The 25,262-nt window shown below is 35.8% G+C and overlaps 1 protein-coding gene across 1 annotated transcript in view; it reads left to right on the forward strand.

Moving 5' to 3' along the window:
- SV2C (synaptic vesicle glycoprotein 2C) overlaps window positions 1-25,262 on the forward strand; it is a 119,723-nt gene that overhangs the window by 66,384 nt on the left and 28,077 nt on the right. Inside the window, exons 4-6 of the mRNA XM_071425223.1 lie at window positions 1,222-1,373; window positions 21,738-21,871; window positions 22,027-22,116. Of these exons, the coding sequence (XP_071281324.1) occupies window positions 1,222-1,373; window positions 21,738-21,871; window positions 22,027-22,116 (376 nt within the window). The remainder of the gene's footprint in view (window positions 1-1,221; window positions 1,374-21,737; window positions 21,872-22,026; window positions 22,117-25,262) is intronic.

The following is a 25,262-nucleotide window of genomic DNA, read 5'->3' on the forward strand; positions in this document are numbered from 1 at the left end:
TTGGATGGAGCTGTGTCTAGTGAAGGTGTCCCAGGTGTCCCTGCCCATATGAAGGGGTTGGAATCAGCTGATCTTTCAGGTTCTTTCCAACCTAAAGCGTTCTATGACTCTGTGAAGACCTATACAAAGGAAAAGAGAAAACAGCAATCCCCTGTATAAGCTCAACCCAATACTTCGTAACAGTACATGAAGATATATTAAAATAAACTGTATGGCTGTGGCACTGAACTTTCTTAGTGGTGAAATACCATTTCTGTATTCATGTTTCCCTTGTTAATATCTATTTAAAACTGTTTTGAGGTTTGCTGTTTGCTTCCAGTTTGGCAGCTGCCAGATGATACATAAATATGCATTTATCTTTAAAATTCACTTATAAATTCAAACCATGCCATATGTTGTATGCAATCTGAAGGTATTTTCTACATTGGAAAAAATAAAATCCACAAGCACTTGTTGTGATGTAGAACATTAGGCAGCTTGCATACGTAGTGAGCAGATAAAGATAGTAAAAGATGACTTGGAAACTGGTACCAAAAGTGATACATATTTTGAGTTACTTTAATTTTTGTAAAACCAAGTTGAATCTTCTCTTTTTTTTTTGTACAACTGACCTTCAGACAATGATTATTTTACCATAAGAAAAAAATGAATATTATATTAATGCAAATGCTTTTCATAAAAAATGAAGTAAAAAGCCAGCATGGACTTAGCTATTCATGTAGTCCAATTGAGTAGAATATGTTTTGAATTTTGTGTAAAAAAAATCCTAATGACATTTTGTTATTTCTAGGTTACCTAAATAATGGGAGGTAAGACTTAGAAAAATATCCATTACACTTTGGGAAAATGAGTAATATTTTTCCATTAGAAGCATTTTTGTATTTTGGCATTTGTCAGTAGACTGCCATGATTTTGTAATGGTGAAAGTCAAGACTTCACACTGGTTTCTGTTCCAGTGACTGACACATTGACAATTCCCTTGAAACACTGAATGTAATAAATAGTACATAGAATTTTCAACGAAATATTTGACAAAAAATTGCATCCAAACTTATGAAAGTTTTCTCTTGAGTTCTCCAATATATGGTGCAATTTAAAAAAAAACACTTGCCAGAGAAGGTGCTTGTATTTGAGGTTTCTGATGACTGCTGCTACAGGCTTGTTCAAACTTTATCTAGCTGTAACTCTCTTGCTTAATCCATTATCTGTATCTCCTTTTAGGATCGGTGGAGCTATGCCAACAGTCTTCTCCTATTTTTCGGAAGTGCTTGCTCGGGAGAAACGAGGTGAACACCTGAGCTGGCTCTGCATGTTTTGGATGATTGGTGGCATCTACGCTTCCGCAATGGCTTGGGCAATAATTCCTCATTATGGTAAGAAAAGCCATAGAAGAAAGAAAAACCTCCTTGTGATTTGGAGGTATTCTAGTATGAAATTAAAGATCTTGAAGCTTGATAGCTTAAAGAAGAGACTTCGTATCTGTTTTTGAACTAGTGACCTAACTGATAAAAATAATAATAATTGTTATTATATTATATTATATTATATTATATTATATTATATTTTTATTTTTATTATTAATATTATTATTTAATAATTCCTTTTGGAGGGTATAGTGGGAATAGATTGTATGCCAAATAATAAATAATTTATTACAATATGCAAAACTTCAGCAATATCCATATTCAGTCAGATTTTTTCAATTACTGAAAATCTGTACACATTAAAATTTAATTGGTGTCATTGTTAAATCTGGAGAAAATAGATGATGTGGAGATTTCCATCAGAGAAATTTTAAATTGCAGGAATGTCTAAGTAGTGATACTTTGATACAGTGATAGTTTGTGAATTGAACATTCTTGAGAAGAAGAGTAAGAACTTTCTTAATGTTTGCAGTGCTGAAACCTGAAATTAGTCTGAAAATAAAGCTGTATTGAATGTTTCTTAGTAGATATTTTTAGTGGTGTAAAAACTGATAAATGAAACACAGTATATTTAAATGCTGTGGGGAAGTGTGAGGGCAATGGCTGAAGCTATACCCACGTAAAATACAAGCTACTTTGTCAAAGAGCTCTTTAATTTCTCTGACATAGTTAAACACAATATGGAGGTACAGATTCAATTCTTTGTCTCTTGTGCTTGCATTTTACAAGAGCTAAGTGCTCACAGGTCTCCAGGGTTGCTCAGACTGCTCAGGCGTTCTTAAAAATCAGCTTCTTAAGCAGTTCTCTCTGGCAGGCCTCAAGTGAAGTAAAGCAGCGCTGTGAGCTGGCATCCAAAGCAGCTTCCTTTAGCCAAGCGATGAGGTTTATCAAAGCATTATTGTGAAGGTTTGCTTGAAGTGATGGGAATATTTAGCAAGTGATAATGTCCAGAAATAAATTATAATAGTGCAGACTAATCAAATACCTAGACTGTTGCATTAAAATTATTTTAGGGTTCAGTACACTAAACCTGAATCTCTATCTTCAACCTTGCCTTTTGACTTTGAACTTCTGGAAGCAAAGAGAGGAATTTGTGCTGACAAGGCACAATATGGATTTTTTTTCCAAAGTAGTAAATTGCTCTGGATGCCAAGTATTTTTTGCTTTCCTATGGACTTTTATTTTCTTTATCGTTCCATGGAAAATGCAAACATTATGACAGAGTAATTTACATAGGTTGTCTAATTTAATGTAGATTTTATAAATAACTTCATATCCTTTACTGAGGTGCTTTTAGAACATCACATGGCAGTATATTATAATATAGTGCACTTATACCAAAGGAGTGTCACTACAGGGAAAACATTTCTCTTTCTTTAGCAGAGGAAGAATATCAGCAACAAAAAGGGGTGCTGCACTGAGTTTGTTGTTGTTCTTGTTTTTGTTGTTGCTTTTTCCACCTACAAAAATATTTGTTAAATAATATAAGACAAGAGAAAGTAAAAAACAATTTGAAAACATAGTATGCTTTAGAGCTAGACATACAAATCACTACTTGCAGTTTATTAAGGTAAGTTACAATGAACAAAAAAAGGCCAAAAAAATCAAGCTATCAGAAGAATCCTTTTTCAGAGTAAAAGAAGTAAGTTTGTATATCATTTTGGCAAAAATTGCTCCCAGGGCAAGCCCTGCTCCAGCATTTGGGGAGTATGGTCACACATTGCTGTCCCCTCACAGAAACATTCCAGGTCAAGGAAACGCCTATTCAGATGTCTACACCATTTGTATTACATGCATTTACAAGGAGGCTCTTATGGTATTTCCTCTTTTACTATTTCTGAATTATTTCTACATAGATTTATTTTGCCAGAATTAAGCAGAGATAGAGATTTTCCTCCAAATCCCTTTCTGTACTTCTCATCATTCACATCTTCAGTGACCAGGAAGCAAAACATAATTATTATAAACTACACACTCACTTTTAAACTGCATTTATATTTGTGCATGGGCATTTCTGTGTTCTCTGCTTCTCACTTGAGGACCTGACAATGTTTGGTTTTCTCAGCTGGACTCAGAAGTTATTCAATAGCAATGAATGAAGCTCCATCTGTAAAAAAAGCAATAAACTGTCATTGAGCACAGTGGAATTATTCTTCTATTAATAGAAAGATACCAGGTCAACAGAGTAGAATACTTCTGAATGTTCTTTTCTTCCCTCATTTACCAATGTATTCCTTTCATTTGTAGTTCTTCTTATACAAGCTACTTTTAAAAAGTCCTGGGTTCATAAGCATACCTTATCTAGCCCAAGGCGGACTGTGAAGCTATATATGTATGTTTGCCCATTGAACATTTAGATACATCTTTCTGGGAGAAAGCACAGATTACTCTGTATATGTAACAGTTTATCTCTGTTGCTGTTCAAGCAGCATAGCAGTCTGAAACAGGAGATGCCCTGGAACACAAAATAAAATGTTGATAACTGTTGTTTTGACATCAACATGTTATTAACTGAAGGATAAGTGTGATGCAGTGCTGCAGTCACCACATATGGAAAGGCTAATATCATCTGGAAGACAAGCATCTCTCTAGCAAGGCTTTTTGACTTAAATATCTGTGGGCCATTGTTTAAAAACTGAAAGTTTGTGTAGACCCGTTCAAGGTCTCCTAAACTGGAGCTCAGGCTGTGGAGAAGAAACATCTGCAGAGAAATGCTTCGAATTGCAACTAATTTTAAAAGTCTCAGATTAGACTGCTAAAAAGAAATTCCTCTCTACAGTGCTTACATCAGTCTGGAGAGGAGAATTAACAATTATTCTGTAAATACTTCTGCAAGTGCAAGTTGCAAGTGCAAGTTTTAATTTCAGCATCCTGTTTCAAAGTAGAGTAGTTCAAAGATGTCAGAGACTTCAACAGTGTATTACAATAGTCTTCAAAAATGTTTGTTTTTCAAATTATGAAGAATCCCAAGAAAGAGAAATTTTAGTTTAAAATCCAGATATTCATATCATACAAAATTTTTTACACCAAGTTTATTATTTAGTCTGAGAATAGGAATTAAAAAGAATTTTGAAAGTTGTTTTATCAGTTGTTAAAAAAGAAAAAAATTCTGTGCCATGATTGTAAAAATCAGTCTCAATTTTTATTGTAACATATCTCCAAACTAAACATCAAGGGAAGCTAGATAAGGATTTCGGCATCCTTAGCCTATCAGTTCTGATATTCTGTCTGATTTTATGCACTTTGCCTGTAAGAGTCATACAAGCCTTTTCTGGCTTTATGGACTATAGGGAAATCTTTTGAAATTTGCAACATTCCCTACAGTATTTTACTTAGTCATAAAACATATTGACTTCGCTGGTTCTTAAATCTTATTCTTGAACAAGAAGAGGAGTGTTTGACCAAAAAGAAATCAGATTGCAAGGAAGAGAACAGGATGGTGCAGATATCCAGGCTGTTACAGCATAAACTGCAGGGGGAACCTGAAGCTTTTTCCAGACTCTCACACCCCACTTTGGTATTAACCAGAGAATAGAAGAGATAGCCATGTCAAATGACATTAGTGAACAAATCTCCACTGTATGGCCAGAGAAGAGACATTACCTCCATAAATATGCAAAAGATTCCAGTTAAATTAGGCTCCATTATTCCCTAAACCACTTCAAATTTAATAATACAGAATCAAGAAAATAGTAAAAACACTTCTTTCTAACACTTTCAGTACAAATCAGACGTAAGTTTAAACATTCTTTCAGACAAGGGTAATCACATTATATGACAGATCTTCACCTAAAGTATTCATTTTTCATCACTAGAGCCTTTGTCCTACTAAATTGAGGACCACTTACTTGTGTTCATAAGACAGGTATTTAGCACTATTCAGGAAACAAACTTGGAGTAAAAAAGTGTGGAATAAGAAATCTACAGAAATGGCATTCCATTTCAGAAGTGAAGATTTCTTGCCTAGGTGTAGTGTGTCTCTCTGGCTGTAAGTGGGAATGTATTAATATGTTCTCTATTACAGCAGAGTTTTCTATTGCATCAGCAAACAATTGATGTTTTATGCTGTGACTAAAAGTCACAGTTACAAATTATAAACTTGTCACTTGTCACAAATGATATTTCTACTTCAGTCATTAGAGCTTTACTAGAGAAGGCCATTTTTTCCTGAATGTATTTTTTTTTGAGAGAGGAAGTTCTTTACAGTAACAGAACTTAAAAATACAGACATAGAAGTGTCGAAATAATGCACTCACTCTTGTCTTACAAAGCACTATATTTAAAATACTAACTTCTATTTTAAAAAATTTTAATTATGTCTCCTACTGGAAATTTTTGTATTCATTTCCTGGTCGGTAAAATATATTAAATATATTCACTTCTATTCTCTCTGAATGTTTTTCCTTTTTCTTTTTTCTCATGTCAATATGATTAAATGAATTTAAAGGGCAGAAAAAGGGACTTAATTTAGATAGGATAGAAGTTAAGTTTGAAATGCAGTTGTTATATAGTATTAATATGAACTGCCAAATATATTTACAGATTCTTCATTCACTGGATGTTGTCAAGGGCACATGAAACAACAGATTGTCCTTAACAGTTTAGAACTATGCTAAATTCACTAGACCTACTAATGGGCACCTGTTGACTGTTCTTATTCTACTTTCCATAATTAGATAAGTCTTTTTTTAGGCCCAGGAGTATATAATGGCATCTGACTGCAAATGTGAGGAGAATGGACCAATCTGTTTTTCTTTTGAGTAAGAACTGGTTTGCAAAGTGGCCTGAAAAATATTTCTTGGTTTGTAGCAGAAGATTGTTGTGGTAAAGCAATTAAATTAATCTGAAGAAATTTGCTCTGTTGGCAATGAAAGTGATCCTTTTATCACCCTTTACCATGATGGCTTGAAAACATTTTTGTTGTACTTTCCATGTCATGTGTGCTCCATTTTTGTGTCATCCAACTGAAGATAAAAAAGATAAACCTATCTTCAAGACAGCAATGAAATCCCCTTCTGCATGAAAGCATCATGAACTGTATAGTAGTAAAACAGGGAAGGCAGCAGGCCTGCATGCAGCAGCTATGCAGATGAGGAGATAGATACTGGCTCACTGTGCAATTCACAGCATGCAAAGCACCAGGCAGTGTTAATGGAGGAATTAACCTCTCAGGCTGCTGCAGATTTAACTGAGAACATGATGGACTAAAATTGTGGGGCAGCAATGAAAAAAGAAAACCTTTTAACTCCCTTATTCTGTCTGGGTTTTTGTTGGGCTAAAGGGTTTCTCAGTGTCACACAGCAGCGGTGGTATTAGGTTAAAAATTCCCACACTAATGCTGCATACTATCAGGGGGTTAGAGACTTAGGGAATAGCAAGTACTAGTGCTTGATGAGCAATAAAAGTAGAAGGATCTTAGGAATCATTCATCTTTCAGCACTTCTGGTGAGCAGACCTGGATCCTTTTAAATGGTAGGAGCTGTTTAGTGTGGATTTACAGACTCATCTGATATTTCTGTCAAGGGTTGGTAGTACAGATAACGAAAAAGATTTTATAATGGTGTGTTTGTTAAGCATCTGAATGAAACTGCCATGAAAGAAGTAAAAGCTCAGCCTGAGGCTGCAGGGGCCATTATGGACTCTGGTTTGAAGCAAGTTGATGCAACAGATGCCCCTCAAAGTTCCCACACCCCCATTCTATTAAACACTTACTGTTCCTTCACTTGTGTTGGGGTAGACTAGAAAACAGCAAATAAAGAAAAAATTATTAGAATTTTTTAAAAAATAGAAAAACAAGGAGCATCGAATAGTCCCAGCACATATAGGAAAATACATGTCTATCAAATTATCCTGGCTGGTAGCTCCAAATGGAAGACAGAAAGCTTCTTGGCCAAATAACCCTGCACTGGTAGAAAAAGTACGTTGGTCCTCATTTAATTTCTAAAATTCTGGACCATAAATTTTTAAAAATTCCAATTCCTTAATATTACTTTTCTTTTCTATTGTTTTCCTCAAGCATGTCTTTAAAAATTTTCCTTTTCAAGGTAGTTTAGAACAAATTCATGCCATAACAACAGCTGTTTGGGAAAAAGTTGAACCCAAGATTTTCTGTTATATGGTAGTTTGGTATTTTTGCAGAACGTGTCTGAATTTCATCAGTTGTCCAGTACAAAGAGAAATGCCAAAGAAGATGGCCTGGGTAAGAGAACCATGGGGTTTTTTCTCAGCTGTAAAAAGCCCACAAATGCGCCAAGAAATTTGCAGAATTTGAAATCAATATATTGTGCTTTTTCTTAAGACTTGGAGGAAACATGTGAACCAAAATTTAAACCAAGAACAAATTTTCAAATTTGCCTCATACAATTTCCTTTCTGATCTATCTTCTCTCTTCAGAATCAGCCTTCACAAATGAAAAATACCATTTAAGGTTTAAATAAGTTAGAGCTTTGTTAAGGTTGAATCTGCATTTGCTATGAGACTGTGTCATGCTGTATAAATGGAATAGATCAGACATAAAGGCATCTACTATGTCACACAACATCTGTTGATCTGTTTTGCATTCCTCTAAGAGGCAAAGTGATTGATCCCCAATGTGCTATTCTTCCCCCTGCAAATACTTAATGCACTTACATTTATCAGGTATTCTGCAAATGAAGCTTTATCTATACTTTTTCAAATCTGAGTTAATTAAAGTGTGTACAAGGCAGTTTCAATGTTAACTTGAGTTATCAACTTCTATTTGTGAATTGTTCCTCATTTGAAATAATCCTATTAAATTAGATTACGCTGAATGTGTACTTTTAAAAAATCTTCATCTTTAGGAACAACAATAATGACAGAGTACAGCAGAGTCTAGAAGTGCTGCTTATGCAAATCTAGCTAGGAGAGCAAATAAACCCCACTTTATCAGTTTTTTTTTTTTATTTTCTGTGCTCTAATGCACAGTTTGAAATGGTCATTTCAATGTTTATATTTGCAAGCCCTAGAAGTTTAAGTAGCTTTTAGCACATCTACTTAATGAGCACTAAAGATGCTCATTAATGAGCTTCAAATATAACCTTTTCCTTGGCACTTCAGGCTGAAGGTGAAAGAGAAAATTTGTTTAGGGAAAGGTTCAGTAAAAATCTAGCAAATTGTTTTGTGAGCAAAGAAGATATGAGGCTCAGTTTCCTAGGGGTTTCTGTCAATCACCTTTTGATCCTGTTGAACTCCCTTCTGCTCTCTCTTCCCCTGTGTTGCTTACAAGGCACCACAGCAGTCCTTTTAGTTTGTCCTTGCTTTTTCTAGGTCCCTTTCTGTTATAGTCTCTACAGTTCCCCCTTCTTTCCCCCAGAACTCTGGAATAAGAAACATTCAGATATCCACACTCTCACCACGCTCCCCAGTCCAATACAGCCCTGGCCTAGCTGCTCTCAGGTAGAAAGCAACTCATTTTGACCTGAGTCAAACCAGTGCCAAAGCCAATGGACTGAGTGGCTATGCTGCATTCCCCATACCCAGGTAGGCTTCAGCATCCATGAGGGACCACTGATATCTCCTGCCTTTTCCTTCATGTTCCAGTGGACTCTCTCTTCTCTGCCCGGGCAGCATATTTCACAAGGCTTTGGAGAATGTGACTGTCTTTGGGACTATTACTTCCTGTGACATTTGATTGAAGCATCTTAATGGCTTTAAAGAATGCTGGTGGAGGAACTGACAGACAGGTGAACAGACTGTTGTCATAAACATCATTGTTCAATGCCATAAACACAATTTTCCACAAAAACTGTAGTAATAATCAATCATTCTTATGACAATAAAAAAGTCAACTTCTCAGCCTCACTGTTAATGAAAAATCAGTTTCCCACAATAAATTGGTCTTCAGTATAATTTAAGGAAATTTAAATCCAGGTTAATAAAGCTGCCTTACAAACCTGTTCAGATTGACCAGCAGAAGTACCTGCAGTGTCAGACATTAACCTTGCTTTTCATGTCTAGAAACAAGGAAGATGCTAATCAGATAAGATTTCTTTGTTAATATTTTTAATGTTAAGTCACAAAAAACCTATGTTTGATTTTTTGACTGTTCTACAACAGATGAAAAAATCATGAGATAAAGCATATACAAAAATACATTAATTTCCTCTGTAACATAATATGGCATTATAAATTTGCTGACCATACTTTCATATTATTTCTGTGGCTTGCAGAGCTATCTGCTTTGAAGAACTTGGTGATTTTCCTTTTAGTAATAGTTTCTTTTCACTTTAATAATATATTCTTTCTAAGAATTGCATATACAATTGTAATATAATTTTTCAGTTTGCAGTCCAGTTGCCTTTAAAATAAAATTAACAAAATCAATTGCAAATGACATTGGATTTTTTTTTTCAAGAAGTTTGTTCATACTTTTTCTCAGAGGAAAATATTTTGTGTTACTTTTGAAAGTCATGCCTACTTTAGTGAAAGTAATTCCACTGAGGTCTATTCAAATATCCATGCTTACCAGTGTATGTGACTATCACACTTTTAGGAGAGGAACTTGTTCAAAAATATGGCAAAACCAGATCTACCTCCCTTACAGTGTTTGTGCACTTCATATTTCCAAGACAGCTCTGTTTTTATACCTTACAAAGATGTTAGCAGAAAAGAGTATAAAATGAGCAGTGATAAGCATTAAGATTTCATAGTGAGGGCTCTAGGCTGAGGTTTCCATTCCCAATTTCCTCAGCTTTGGTGCTGGGCAAGGTGAAAAATGCTGCTTTCTACTACTCACTATTCCTCCCTTGCTGTTTGAATTGCTATTGCTTTCTTTTTAGTATTGGGGCAACTTGATTTTAGGCATTGAAAGTTTTGGTTGCCCTCTTAGTTGTTTCAAGAAAGTGGCACTGCCATATAATAAAAAAGTAAGGAAATACAGATAAAGATGCAATAAAGGTAAGGCTTTTATGTAGTTTTATTTTCCCACAAAACATTATTTAGTTCAGTCTGATACAAACATTTGATTCCTTTATGATTCTAGGCTCTCAAGGAAGTCATGAAGCTGTAGAAAAGAAAGAATGTAAAATAATTATCTGTTTTCTTAATGTATTGTGTTTTTATTGTTTCCTTCATAATTGCATTTCAAACACTGTGACTGACTGCTCACAGGCACAATCCACCTCCTGCTGCCACTATGATAGACTGACAGTTATTAGTACTGATTTGAGCGTGCAAAAAATATTTTGTTGGAAGTTTGACCAAGGCTTGAATTCAAGACTTCTGACCCATTGTTCACACAGAACAGAAAGGCCTTACAGTCTGTACAGTAAGGCCAGAAATGTGGCCAGGCTTGTTCAATTGGCTGCTGTTAGATTAGAAGATAATTCCTAGAATGCACATTGGCTCTAATAATTTGATCACATAAACTACCTGCTTCGTCTATATGTCTCTCTTACAGGGATAAGATATTACTCCTTTTCATTTTTTTTAAGAGAAAACAAGAGGCAAGCGAAATAGCAAAAAAGGAAATAATACTTTAATCACAGCACTGATATGCTTATTGAAAATAAGCTATTTTCTTGCAACACTGTTCAAACAAATAAATATAATGGTTAAATTTTGAAAGAGTTTCTTGAATTACAGAGATATTCTGTTGTTACACTGCAGGAGCACACAAAAGGTAGAATGTGTATCACTGACAAAAGACATGTCCTCTTGGTATTCTTCAAATATTGTTCCAGCATTTCAATTAATGTTTTGTTTCTACGTTAAGCTAGATAAGGAGGCCCCATTTTCTTTTCATAAGCTACAGTGTTTCATTGTGCCTTTTACTGATTGTCCTTTTTGATTAATTGCTTCTCTTTCCTTCTTTTCCATGAGCCCATTATTTAAATATCCTTAGTCCAGATGCACATAAATCACTGGGAGTCCTGGAGCAGGACAGGAACACTTACATTTTCAATTAGTTTTCACATCTAACTGCTGCTTTTAGCAGTGTCTGCAACAACTCATTACTTCAAATATAGCACCATTTGTGATCTCATGGCCGTGGATAGATGGTGGAGGGTGCCACACAAGAATACACAGATATCATTGTATCTGTATTTTCACACAAGAATACATAGATATCATTGTATCTGTATTTTGTGTATGGGTAGGTCAACAATATGAATGGATTCTATTGAAGACAAGTGTTTCCTTATATACTTTGTTCATAATGGCTACTGCGCAGGGCATTTGACAATTTTATATTGTCTTCTTATAGAAGTGGATTCTGTTTGCTCTCAATGATTTACTCTTTTTGTACTCTTTGGCACTGTCCAAACAGATGCCTCAAAATTAATACAAAGCCATTTTTCAATTCTTAAATAAAGTAGTGGAGAACTACTAACTACACGTTGGAGAATGGAGGTAAAAAACTTAATACAAATTTAAAGCTACATACAAATGAAGTTCATACAACTTTTGAAGCACATTTTAGTGATATTTGGTTGCAGAGTCTTGGTGCCAGTATTGGCCATGTTATTTTGAAGCCCTGACAGCAGCCTCTCTTAACATTCTGTCTCCCCCACTTCTGACATTAATTGCATCTCTTTGAACCATCATCTCTGGAAAGCTTGACATAACCTTTTCTTAGACTGACAAGCCTCTAAGTTGTGATGTTGTCAGTGTTGTGGCTGGCAGATTTTACTCTTTGTTTTGCAGATTGTGAAGCGCCTTCATTGAACAGCTGCACAGAGCCAGACCCAAGCCAGGACTTTGTAGAAATGCCTGAATACATAAATCTCTGGGGCCACTGACTCAGTCAGCCAAACAGTCAGATCAATTATGTGCCACAGTCCTTGTAATGAGATTTTCAGCTACATATTAACCCTTGGTGGCTTATTCTTTTTTATTTATTTATTTATATCTGAGTACTTAAAACATCATCTTTACAGTTTTAAGTCTCTATTGTAAACTTAATGTAATTATTGAATAGATCTTGTTCATACTTGAAAAATACATTTCAATATTTATGCTTACTTTTATCTGGTTGTCAAGCTAAGAAAGTTCAGCTACTGCTGGTTTTTGATAGCTGGTTTTCATAAAATGCTTCTAGGCCATATGGGCACAAAAAAATTAAATAAATCTTTCTTACATAGTTAGCCTTAGTCAGGTAGGTAGTATTCCATAAATCCAGTTGAAAAATATCTGGTGGTCATTAAATTCAGGAAAGATATAAACCACTGAACTATAACCATCCCAGCACTAATATTTTTCCCCTAAGTCAATGGGATTACAAAGACATTAGGAAGATTCAAAATGTATATATAAAAGACCATCAGAGCAGTAACAGAAGTATTTGCTTCCGTAGGACTGCGAATGGTGCCATATAATGTAGCTTTATATTAGGTCTTTGACTAAAATGAGAAAATTTTCTAAATCGTATTTGCATGCAGAAATGTGACAAAAGCAGACATTTAAAGTAAAATAAAACTTTTGAGCTTTTGATTACATACCACAGCTCTTTTCATCTGAACCCTGGACAAAAGTTGACCTGTGTTCTTCTACACTAATTTCTAGCAGACTTGTGCAGTTTACTCTGAGCAATGCCTTAAGTTTTAGCTTTCATATTTCAGATTTCAGTACTGCCTTAGTGTGTGACTCAGAACTTCATATAAAGTGTTAGCAAGTTCTCTTCACAGGGCAGTTAGACAAACATTCCTTTTCCAGCCTGAGAACCAAGAACACTGTAGCAGCTTCAGGCCCAAAAAGGTATAAACAACAGGAAATTGGGGAGAGCAGCCTGGGAGGATGGGACTTCCTAACCTGGAGCTGTAATTGGACAATTAACCCCATTAATTAATTAATATGTTAACCCCCAACAATTAATATGTTCATTGACCAAAACTTCTAAAAGTGTGAAAACTCATGACCAGTTGTCCATCTTGGGTCTGTCTTGGGCAGAGCCCCAGCTGGGATTTTGTACTTCCCAAGGTGTATCCTTTGAAGGCCTTTTCATAAATACCTACTTCATTCCTTTAAGTCTGCCTAGCCTCTGTTCCAGGTCAGCCTCTTCAGCCATCAGGACCATGAGTGCACAGAAGGGAAGTTCAGAACCTTCCAGCCTTCTATAATGTGCATATTTACTTAATTTAAATAGCTACACAGTATTTCTTAATTTAAATTTCAGGAGTATGCAATCCACTTAAGTTTCTGGAGAGATTTTGCACTGATTTGTATTTTATAAACTATGGGGTAGAGCAGAATAAAATTATTTTGAGAATGCACAAAGTAGATTATTTTAGAAACACTAACATCTAAGCAGAAAATGAGAGATTTGCCATAGCAAGCTTTCAAAATCTGTGCTTGTTAACCAATTAACCAAAAACTCTAACAAGCGAGCATATACACACTTCTCAAGAACTATAATGGTATTTGCATTCAGAATAAAGCCATGTTGAAGTTACTCAGGCTCAATTCTGGTAATGGGTGTCTGAAGTCTGATTAAATGACGGGACAGAGACAAAACTCTTAATGGTGATCATTAAAGCCAAGATGTTGCAATGTTGTATTGAAGTGCTTTTTTGGCAGGTTTCCAGTCCTATAGGATAGTTGCATTGCAATTGTGTTCAGAATTCCTAAGGTGCAAAATTGTGTCCTGTGTGATGCTAGAGATATTACACCACCAGCATGACATCTTAGCAAAGTGCATTTCCACTATTTCTCCCTTGCTTGAGAATGGAAACTTCTCGGTGACCAAGGTTACAGAAGTACAGAATTGCAGACCTGTCTCCACTCCTCATCAGTGGCATCCTTTGTTCCTTTCCTCTAAGTGGAATGCTCTAGTCTTAGCCCTTATTTTCATGAAAAGTCATGTCGTTGGGTGCAATGAATAGTTGAAGTTGGGATCAACCTAAGAAAGGCTCACAAAATTCTGTATGGTAATCACACATCAGCCAAACATATGTCCTGGGTCAAAATGTATTGGGTAACAACCCTAAGTCTCCTAGGAAGGAGGTGCAGGTATATGAAGAAACCATGCAGAAGCTTTGGACAAATTTGATGTGTCTCAGTTTGGAGACAAATTTAGGAGAAAACACTCTGAAATGAGAGTTCCCTCTGAAGAGGAGAGCTCCTGTAATGCCTTTTGCCAATGAAAAATGAATACCAGTGGGTGAAAGTGAAAAACAAAAAGCAAACTATTTCTTAACAAAAAGCAAACAAACAACAAACAAACAAACAAACAAAAAACCCACAACAGGGTGCCTGCAAGGCACAGAAAAGGATTGAATAAATGCAAGACACTGAAATTTCAAAACCTTAACTCCAGTCCCGACCAGACTGTGTGGCGAGGAGGGAAAGATGGTGGCTGCCCTCCTTGTCTCAGGGAAGGGAAGGAACAGGAGTTCGCACAGCAGACTAGATGGGAACTTTTCTGGTGTTAGTCTCTTCCTTGCAGCAGGCAAAACTGGTGGATTTTAGTGTCCTTTCTTATGTTGGTTCAGCTTCTCTGAGGTCTGGGATTCATGGCACCCCTCACTGGCTCCTCTAAAGGACTGAAAAAAAACACAAAACCCAAATCAAAGCCAAAACAGTTCAAGGAACAAAACAAAACAAAACAAAACAATAAACCCCCCCAAAACAACATTAAAAAAACACAAAAAAGCTGCTAAGAGGATTCCCAATACAGCGTCCAGGTGAAGGGGAAAAAAACACCCCAAACCTCCGTGCTTCAAGCTAGTAAAAAACTAATCCAACTAAAGGACCAATGTAGCATTCCAGTCCACTCTGCCCACAGCACATGAAAAGTGAAGTTTTGAACCAAACCCAGCAGGAGCTCAAGACTCCCAGCCCTACTCCTGGGGCCATCTTAAAACTACAGCAGCCATTTCTGGGCATAAATCAGATGATTAGCGGGAAAAGTATCATTATCAAACCACCCCAAGACATGATGTCTATATTTTCTTGCTCCTCTTATGGGATAATGGCTTTGCATTTCATGTCAATGTCTTTCTTTATGGATTTTAACAGTACAGTCTCTTCCAAAACTCTCTGTATTTTGGCACTGATTAATATCTTATTTTTACACCTCTTCAGTGTTACTGTGGTCTTACAGCATTGAGTTAAGATTTAACCTGGGCGAGTATTACTATTTGCATCATATAAATATACAGAAAACCACAATAAAACATTACATCTTGCCAAAAACTTGACATATAATTGAGTGATGTCATGAAGGGTGGTGGCTTGGACACAAACTAAAAGGCATAGACATGTATGCCTCTGTGCAAGATAACATAAGAGGCAGAGAAATCTTCCTCTTCTGTCAATTGTTTTGATGTCAGATAATTCCTACAGCTACCATTCAAGACAGACTGTTTCCTGCAAACAGTACTAAGTCAAAGGCTTGTTGTTTGTTTTTAATCTGCTGTTTATCTATAGAGGTGATAATTTGTTTCAGTGCTCCTTTACATTAGTTAAAATGGAATTTTTCCAGCTCTGTGAACTGTAGGTGAATGCTCTTGCTATCATACTTTCTCAGTCATATAGAAAGGGCTGAAGAGGCAAAAAAAAATTCTGAAAATACCATAAGCTGCTTCTTGCAAATGCTCTTTACTCTTTTGCCATTGTTTGTCATAGCTATTGGAACAGCTATACCTTCTGAATTACTGGGATAGTCCCCTGACGGAGGCTGTATAGGGCGAATATGTAGAAAATTTATAATGGTCAAATTAGTTTGCAAGTCCTTGCTCTCTGGTTCGGTATAGCTTCTCTTCTGCCTTTTTAGACTTCATAACATGAATGGATAATGAGTGATTTTGTCATATTCATGTCTCTGTTTGTTTGGTTGGCCCAGTATCCTTCCCAGTAAAGAAAATTGAAGTGCAAGAATAGCTTCCTTTGTTCAACTCAAGATACAGGCATTACATTCCCATCAGGCCCATTACTGGCAACAGCCTGCTTCAAGACCCTACAGGTTTTAATATTTATCACTAGGGAGGCAAGAGAGATTCTGATTTCATACCCATAAACAGACCAGTTATTAGACACCTCTTACCACTTCCAGCTTCTGCCAAGATTAGATAGATAACATGACCAGACTATTGGGTAGCTGCAGTTCTCTTATTAGGGATACGGCTTTAATTCTCTTATATGATTAGGTTCATCTCTTCTTCTTGCCTGCACTGTGAGTCACAGCATCTTAATAGGCATACTTCAAGGCCAAATGAAAGTCAGATTTCAGACAGACCATTTCAAACCATGCGCACCTTACACATCTCCCTTACCTTCCCCGCACATCTACCTCTACCCTAGCAATTTTAAATATTGATTTGAAACTAATTTTTGTGAGTTCTTTTTTTCCTGTCAGGCCTCATACATTATTATATTTATTATTACATTTCTGTGTAAGTGAAAGCCTTATTTGTCATTACTGAACCTTAGATTTTGGGCACATAATAATACCATATTATTGTTTGAGGTATGAGGATACACAAACATCCTCCTTAATGGAAAGTAAAATTTTCAGGGCAGTTCTACAGCAGGTATTAGAGAAATTTAAAAAGTGGACTATAGATATGGCTGATCAGAGGTACTACACCTGGGTTACAGTACTATGCAGGCATGGGTTTAATAGTATTTGAGAGCAAATTATTTTCTATGCAAGATCAGTTCTTCTTGCAGCTGTCCTGGGGATTGTTGGAATACAAAATACTGCCACTGGAGTGGCTGGAGACTTGATTTTTGTATGTCTTCAGATAAATGTCAGTGCCAGCACAGAGGAGTGACTTGGGTCTGTGCTTACAAACCCCTTCCTTTGTGACAGAGGAAATGTGTCTTTAGAAAATGCTTTGTTCCTTCTCATCATGTTTTAAGTGTCAGCTCCCTCCATCATGGCCTGCCACGCTTCAGCTATTTCATTTCCAAATTCCTTCTTCAGAAATTACCAGAAGCTGACCTGCTGAGACTAGGTTTGTAGAGTATCTAACTCTCTATACATGCTAAAAATAAAACTGCTTTTCCCATGTGATATTAATAATTTAATCACAGAAAAGACAAGTGTTCTACTTTGTGCTACTGGAATACCACAGTAATACAACACTGAAGAATTCTGAAAACTTCATTTCTGCAGTTGTTTAAAATCATGGTTTTCATCCAGTTTTGTAAAAATGTGTAGCAGATTTTCCTCAGCTACAAAATTTATCTGAATTTTTCTCTTTTTCAGTTTTTTTTATTCTAATGAGTAGCACTACAATATATGGTCTCAAAATGACACCGACAGTTAAACTTGGTAATGCCAGGGAAGAAAAAATATAAGTGCAATAATAAGGTACTTAAATGATGCAAGCTTCAAAATATTTCCAGTCCTCATAATTTTGCTTTAGCTTAGGGTTGGGAAATACTCAACAAAACAGCAACATTTGATAGTAAAAAATCCTGCAATCGTTTTAAGCTTTATTTGTATTGAGTACGGTAACAGTGCCACCAAGTGACAATTTACAGCAATCATGCTTCTTAGTTCCCGTAAATATTTCAAACAAAAACTTTGAGAATGAGGGCTAGAAAGCTGACTTCTGACCAAAGGTTGTGTGGTAAAACAGAAATAAGAAAAGCTATAAAATAATGTCAATTTATTCCTTGGAAGAATCTGTGAAGTCTATGAATTAATGTAACTTCATTGGTACTCTTTCTCTCCCATCTGTAATTTTTAAATATGGTTCTGCATCTACTCCCTCCTTTGATCTACTAAAAGACAGAAATCTATGAAAAATCAGGTTTTGGCAATTTATGACACTGACATGAAATTAGTTCCTCTTATTCATACTGAACAAAAATTGTCAATATGCTCAGTCTTTAGCATGCCATAAAATCACAATATTTGATTTGATTATATTTGTCAGCTTTAGTGTCATAGAAAGGTGTTCACAGCTTCATTCCTCTGGTGTATATAAACTGCCTCCTTGCCAGCCAGTATTTATACAGAGCTTGTGGCCACCCATGTTTTTCATTGCCCACTTTACAATTTAGTGTAACGTATGTGAGTTTGTAGAGATCTATGGTGTTCCTTGCAACCCCTAGTGTGGAAAGTTAAGCAAATCATCCCCATAAACCTGCTCTCTAGTAACATGTCTACTGTAGGAGAGGATCCTTGTGCTTGAATGTACTTACTGTTTATCAAGTGTTACATATTCATAAAATTCATCTTAATGTGGACAGGTTTCCCTCTGTATATATTCAGAAAGTCTGTGAAAAATTATCTTTCCTTTGGAGTAAGAATTTTATAATATCTGTTTGATATATTATAATTATGGAGCTGATAGTATGCTGTTCTGTGGAACAAGACTTTGTTGACATTGTGCTCAACTCATAAATTGGTAATCGGCTACAAATTAGCATCTTGTACATTTTGATTTTGCTCCACTGTGTGCTCCTGTGTTTCTGTAATCAGTAATTGCCATGTCTGTGATTCACTTGGCCTTTTCCAGCAGCCAGGAAAGCAGGAGGGTAGTATTTAGCACAAAGATTCCTGCAGCAGCTTCAGATTCGGCCATCGCAGGTTTTGGGTTGCTCTACAGTGCATTACTGCCAAGATGCATTTGGTACAAATGTTTTGCAATGCATAAAACATTGTGACTTGCCCCTGCTCTTAAGATTAATGACTCTTGAGTACAGCATAGCCAGGGAGCAAGGGTGAAGGTCGGCTCCAGTTTTGAGCAGTGCACTGAATGCAGCTATGTAGTGCTGCTGTGCCTTTGCTATTTTGCCATGAACCAGGGGAGAAGGAGATTGACTTACAGCCAAGAACACAATTTCATTTACTTTCAAGACTCGCGTACAAAGGGAATGAAAGCCACTTTGTGAGCTAAATTCAGAGCTGCTCTAATGGCTCCATTATCCAGATTAGCTCATGACCTAGGGAAAAAGGATGTGTTAAATATAAAAATAAATCCAAACTTGCTGTGCATTTGAAATACATGTTTGTTTTGCTCATCTAGTGCTGGTGCTGGAGTAGATGGGAGGAAAAACCTCTGGAAAGCTCTGTGCAGCTCCAGCTTTTTTTCTTAAAATTGTTTTTTATAATAATGACATTCCTCTTTATCATTAATTTGGCAGATACATTAAATCACAAGACAAATTGCAGCAGCTAATACAGTACATAGTGAAAAAGATGGAACAAAAGCAATAAAAACTATAATGAACATTTCACTTGACATGTCCCTCGGGTATTTTGAGGAGTAAAAAAGATGTTTTGTAGGTTGTCACAATGACAGCAGAATGAACAATGCATTTATTGCTTTTAATTAAGTGTAGTATGGTTCACTTATATTAATAAATGACAACTAAAAATAAATTACCAAGAGCATTTTCCAGGACTGGCTACAGAGCACAAGATGTTGCTGTTTCTTTGTAACAGGTATAAATTCAGGTTGATTTCATTTACTGCAGAATTTCCCTTTGTACAGCTCAATCTCATAAAACGTGAACTGGAGCCGTGAAAGGCAGATTGCTTGACTATTCCAGTGGCTTCGTGTATTTCTGGAACAGTTTTTAGTAACAACAAAAGCCAGTACCTTGACTGATACTGAACATTCTGAAAGAATGAAACTCCTACCCTGTACTGCCTTCCCTGCAGCACTAGCAATTGCACAGCTGCTCAGAGATTCAGATCAGCTCACTGTCAGACCAAAAAATAACTTCACCAAATAATTCTGCATTAGATGATTTTGTTCTATACTTTAAATTACATAATGAAGTATATTATTCTAATTATTAGAATAAAATGTGTACGCAATATCCAAAACACAGCTGTGATCTCTCATTGCTTCATTAACACACGGTAAACCTTTCTTTACTTCCCTTCACCATTTAGATGTAAAATAAACCCACATTATTTAAGTCTTGAAATTCCATAAGATCAAATGTTAATATTTTCCAAAAATCAATAAATAGTGAATTCTAATACACTTTCATGTCTTTGTTTTTGTTTTGTTTACAATTTTATTTGTCAATTTTAATTCCAGTTATATTTTTGAATAAAATTTAACATTAATTTTTAGACCTTCTAGTTCAGTTGGAAGGATATTTTGAGCAGTAAAGTATGTCCATATGGAGTCTTACTTGAAAAAAATGACATGGGATTCCAAGATCATTGTCAATACTTTTATAGATTTTATACCTTTCTCCCTGAGGTAAAGGTGTCAGTGCTAAATGGCTGCAGAGCAAAGTAATATAATTTCCAAAACATAGGAAATTTGTAGGAGACCAGAAAAACACACATTCCCACATCTGTTCATCAAGATTTTTCACCAAAACACTGATAAAGAATAAAAATAAATCTGTATTTTTCATGTGGTAGTATGTAAGTACATTAATATGAGAAAGAAATCTTTCCCAATAATGTATTTATGATCCACAGCATAGAATCTTTACACTCCAATCTTTACACTACATTTCTCACATAAATACCTCCTTTGGAGAACTATTTAATAGGCCTTTTGTTACTATATCCTACGGGTTGTTTACTGACATCCAGACGGATTTAACTATGTCTTTTGCCTAGAATAATCAGGTAGCAAATAATAGATTAATCCAGTGTATCAGTTCTTTCATTACCCAAGACTTCATTTTCTTTCAGTAACCTCTTCTGTCCTTTTCCATTGTTCTTATCTTCAGTCACCTTTTAATAAATTATCCTTGAAAATTTTACTTGAAAATTCCTGCTGTGCTGAAGCCAGACTAAAGGCCAGGTAGTTACCAAATAATACTTTTCTCTTTCTTAAGATAAATTCTTAGTTTTCTTATATCTATAACATTTCAATAGTCCAGTCATAATATACCAATCAAACAAATATTTTATTAAAAAGCTGAACTACCAGTCCTCCAGTTTCACATAGGTGATTCTTATTAAGAGTAAAGAAATCAATTTTGTAGAAAAAGTTAATGTTAAGGAGAGCTATACAATTCCATAAAATATATAATTTGTGTGTAGTATTTTAAGTCTCTTCACTTCCATTGTTCATAGAAAACTATTTTTTTGTATATATATTCCTATGCATGGTGATGATGTTCCTGTTTGGTTCACATAACTACCTTAATAGAGATTTTGTTAAGAGAATTTAAAGAAGCTTCTTCATCTCTAAACAAGAAAGTTTTTCATCCATAATACAACCACTTTCCAGTATGACTTGTCACATGCAAGAGGCAAAAAGTCATAGTGTAAAACTACTTTTTAGGTGGCCAGTATTTCTGGAAATATATCAGTCCAGCTTCATTTAAATACAGGTATCATTTTGCATGTACATGAAGCAACATCTATAGGATAACACATATAATACTCCTTATACATTTTGTGAATTTCTGCTTCCACAGGATGGAGTTTCAGCATGGGCTCTGCCTACCAGTTCCACAGCTGGCGAGTATTTGTGATTGTCTGTGCACTGCCTTGTGTCTCTTCAGTGGTTGCCCTCACCTTTATGCCGGAAAGCCCACGGTTCCTGCTGGAGGTATAACTTCCCAAATGGTTTCTAGATTCCAGTGAAAATTATTTCTGTTTTATATCATGACTTCTACCAAACAGGCATTTAGATCATTCAGGGACTGTAAGTAGTAACTCAATTTGTATGTATGTTGCACTTTAACGTTTTGTTCTAACATTTAGGTCGGAAAACACGATGAAGCTTGGATGATACTCAAGCAAATTCATGACACAAACATGCGTGCTCGTGGTCAGCCCGAGAAAGTCTTCACTGTGAGTATTGCTTTTAAAGCTAATCTCCTATCACATTAGCAGGCCTCCTGACTGGTGAGGTCTGGACAGCTTAAGCAATCAATATTAATTCTCTAAATGGCTAAGCCAATTTTTGGCACTCTAAATTTCTAAATAAAAGGTATTGTGAATTCCTACTGCAATTGTTATATATACAACGTCTGCTCAAAAATCAGCCTTTGGCCAGGATATTCATGGATGTATAAAGCCACAGCATGATAATTTTATCTGGTGTACCAAGATAGTTAATAGATTCTACCCGTGTTTTATTTATTAAATTTTGACCCTTAGTACTAAGAGTAGGCACATAGTCCAAATTAGTTAGCTGTTGTGCCATTAGGATTTGGAATTTTTCCCTATTCTTATCAGGTAACACAATGGTTTTAAAAACTACATGTTCATTTCTATGAAATAGTAATTTCGAACATTTACTATTCTCAAAATGTCTGGAAGGGCTCAAATTAATTTTGTTGAGGCCTAATTATAAAACCCTATTTAAAGTATTGATGGGTTGTTTCTATTGGAGGAGAAATTGCCAATTCAAAAATAGAATTTTTATGGCATTTTTGTTGTTTATGATGACAATACAAAACAATATTGTCTTCTTGGATACAGGGAAGTATCAAACAGCACTTTCTTGCTTTGAAATCCAGTTGGCCTCTCCAGCTTGTGCAGTGCTGTGGCAGTATGTGCACCCTCAGAGCTGTGTGTGGGATGTTTTTCCTCTTCCAGAAGCTCTCTTCTTATTTTAACGCACATGTAACTCAATTAAGAAATCCTCTTAAAGGTTCTGCATTTGCAGGCAGTCTTGAGGAACGACCATCTGACCACATAACTTATATTCCACTGAGATTTGTGTTTGCTGCCTTGAATGTAGTTTCCATTGCTTCCATTTAAACCTTTCCACAAAGAAGCTCAAGAGTTCCTGTATTTAACTTGAAAGAAAGCTGGTTAGCACATTTACCATGTTAAATCCACATTTGTTGGTACACTGGTGACCTACCCTTAATCCCACCTAATCTAATATTTTATCTTCTGATTTAATTTATGAATAAAGGGATTTGCCTAGCACCATACAGCTATGGTGTAATTTCACAATTGGCTCTTGCTGATCTGAGCAGCTTTCAGACTGAATATGCCTGCTCCTGGTGACTCCAGGGTTTTTTTTTCTGCTACTGTTGATATTCATTGACTGATTTCACAGTCAGCCATAGTGCTGACCCTGTCCCCCTTTAGTATTGGTTTAAGCACAAGGAAGAAGAACAGAAATGTGCTAGGAGAAAATGTGGGCAAAAGGATAAACGTCTCACGTCACTTTGACGTAATTGTAATCACGTCCCAAAGCAGCTGTCAAGAACAAAGCAAAGCACATGCTTGTTGTTTCCAGCTCTTGTGATCTAACAAGCCTTTGTCTCTATGGTTGTTAAAATGTGATGCTCAGACACTTCATCTACAGTCACTTTTGTAAATTGGTCAGCCATTAATTTTTCCAATTTCTGCCTTGAGCATTAGGAAAACTCTACTCCATATATCAAGTTGAGACTAGAAATACTGGCTCTGTGTGTCAAGGTTAGACATATATAGAAGTCCCTATTTTTAGCTTGCATTAAATTGATTAGAAAATGCATCATTCTCTTCTTTTTGTACAACATCAGCACTTCATCTCATAAAACCCAGAAAGCAAAGATCTTGTGCATAATTTTTTTGACATATCCTTTTAGGGTTTTTTTCTGTTAGTCCTCAATATTGTGACATTTTGTCTTACTAATTTATTCACATATTTTCTGTTCTCCTCATTTGCTTATCCAATGCCATTCTATGATTTATGCTTTACTATTTTCCTCCACTTAATGTTGTTAGTTACATCAGACACACTTTGATAGTAGGTTTTCTGACTCTACAGACAATGTAACTTTTTCTCCATTACACCTATACTTTTAGTGTAATTTTCTTTTATGCATTTTCCTGTATTATATTGGTCTAATCTTTTTCTTGAAGCTTTTTTTTTCCCCCTCAGGTTATGTTTTTTCTTGTTACTCACATTATTGAGGGGATTATCTTCAAGTCTTTGAAAGAGATGGCATCAAATGACAAGTAGTTGGGTTTAGAATTAATCCAAAATGGAATATTCTGGTTCCTGAATTAATTTAGAGGGTAGATCTTCATACCACGAAGAATTTGTCCTGAAAGCAGTAACACTAATGGAAATCAATAATTTGATAGTATCTTCAATCACGGAACTACCAAAGTTAGACGTTTATGTACATGCTTTATTATCTTCCTGGGTTTTTAAAATACCTATTCATTAAATCTCTTGGTTTAAATACTTAAGTTTAAAAAAAAAATCAAAATGCATCCTAAAATCAAATTTTTATCCACTCCTCAATTGCCATGTATTGATTCCTTTTCCTGCAAATATTTCTCTTGCAACAAGTCTTGATTTTTTTAAAATGTAAAACATTGCATATTTCTAACCATTGCTTTTAAACAGAAGCATCATTTTCATTAAAATAGGTTTTCTTTTCTGGGTTTGGTGTTTTTTCATTCTTCATACACTGACATGCTGAATTTGCATGTTCCAGATGGACTATTATCCTGACCCAATAGGACTTTTCATATGTTAAAGAGCCACCAAGGCCAGGGAACTTTTGTCCCCAGCCACATACAGTGGTCGCAGGACACATATGTTTCCCTCAATCTCCACAGCTCCAACTGAGTCAGGTGCCCAGTACAGTGAAAATGCTGTCCCTGAACCCACAAGCGTGAAATTCAAAAGGCATTTCTTTTCTGCCCAGAGGAGAGGTATGTAAGGATTTCTGTATGTAGGAGATACCACATGATTTTTGAGGACTTGACTCAGTCTTTTGCATAACATATTTCCTGAAAGCAGTTTAAGAAAAGCTTGAGATGAGTGCAATGATGTGGACATGATTATTGGAAGAGGCATTAACAAGAAGTTTACAGGCTTTTGATAAAGTCATGATCTAGCAAAACAGTGAGCTGTAGTACTTCAGAAATGAGGGTAGTTATACCTCAAACTGCTTAGTGGGCTTTTCTGTGTTCTTGTTCATGGGATGAGGCTGCTGTTGCATCTCAAACAGCATACATCTGTAAAAGCAGTGGGCTCA

This window comes from Agelaius tricolor, unplaced genomic scaffold, assembly GCF_023055355.1.
Source record: "Agelaius tricolor isolate 1412-34295 unplaced genomic scaffold, bAgeTri1.0.p SCAF_4, whole genome shotgun sequence".
Lineage (NCBI taxonomy): Eukaryota > Metazoa > Chordata > Aves > Passeriformes > Icteridae > Agelaius > Agelaius tricolor.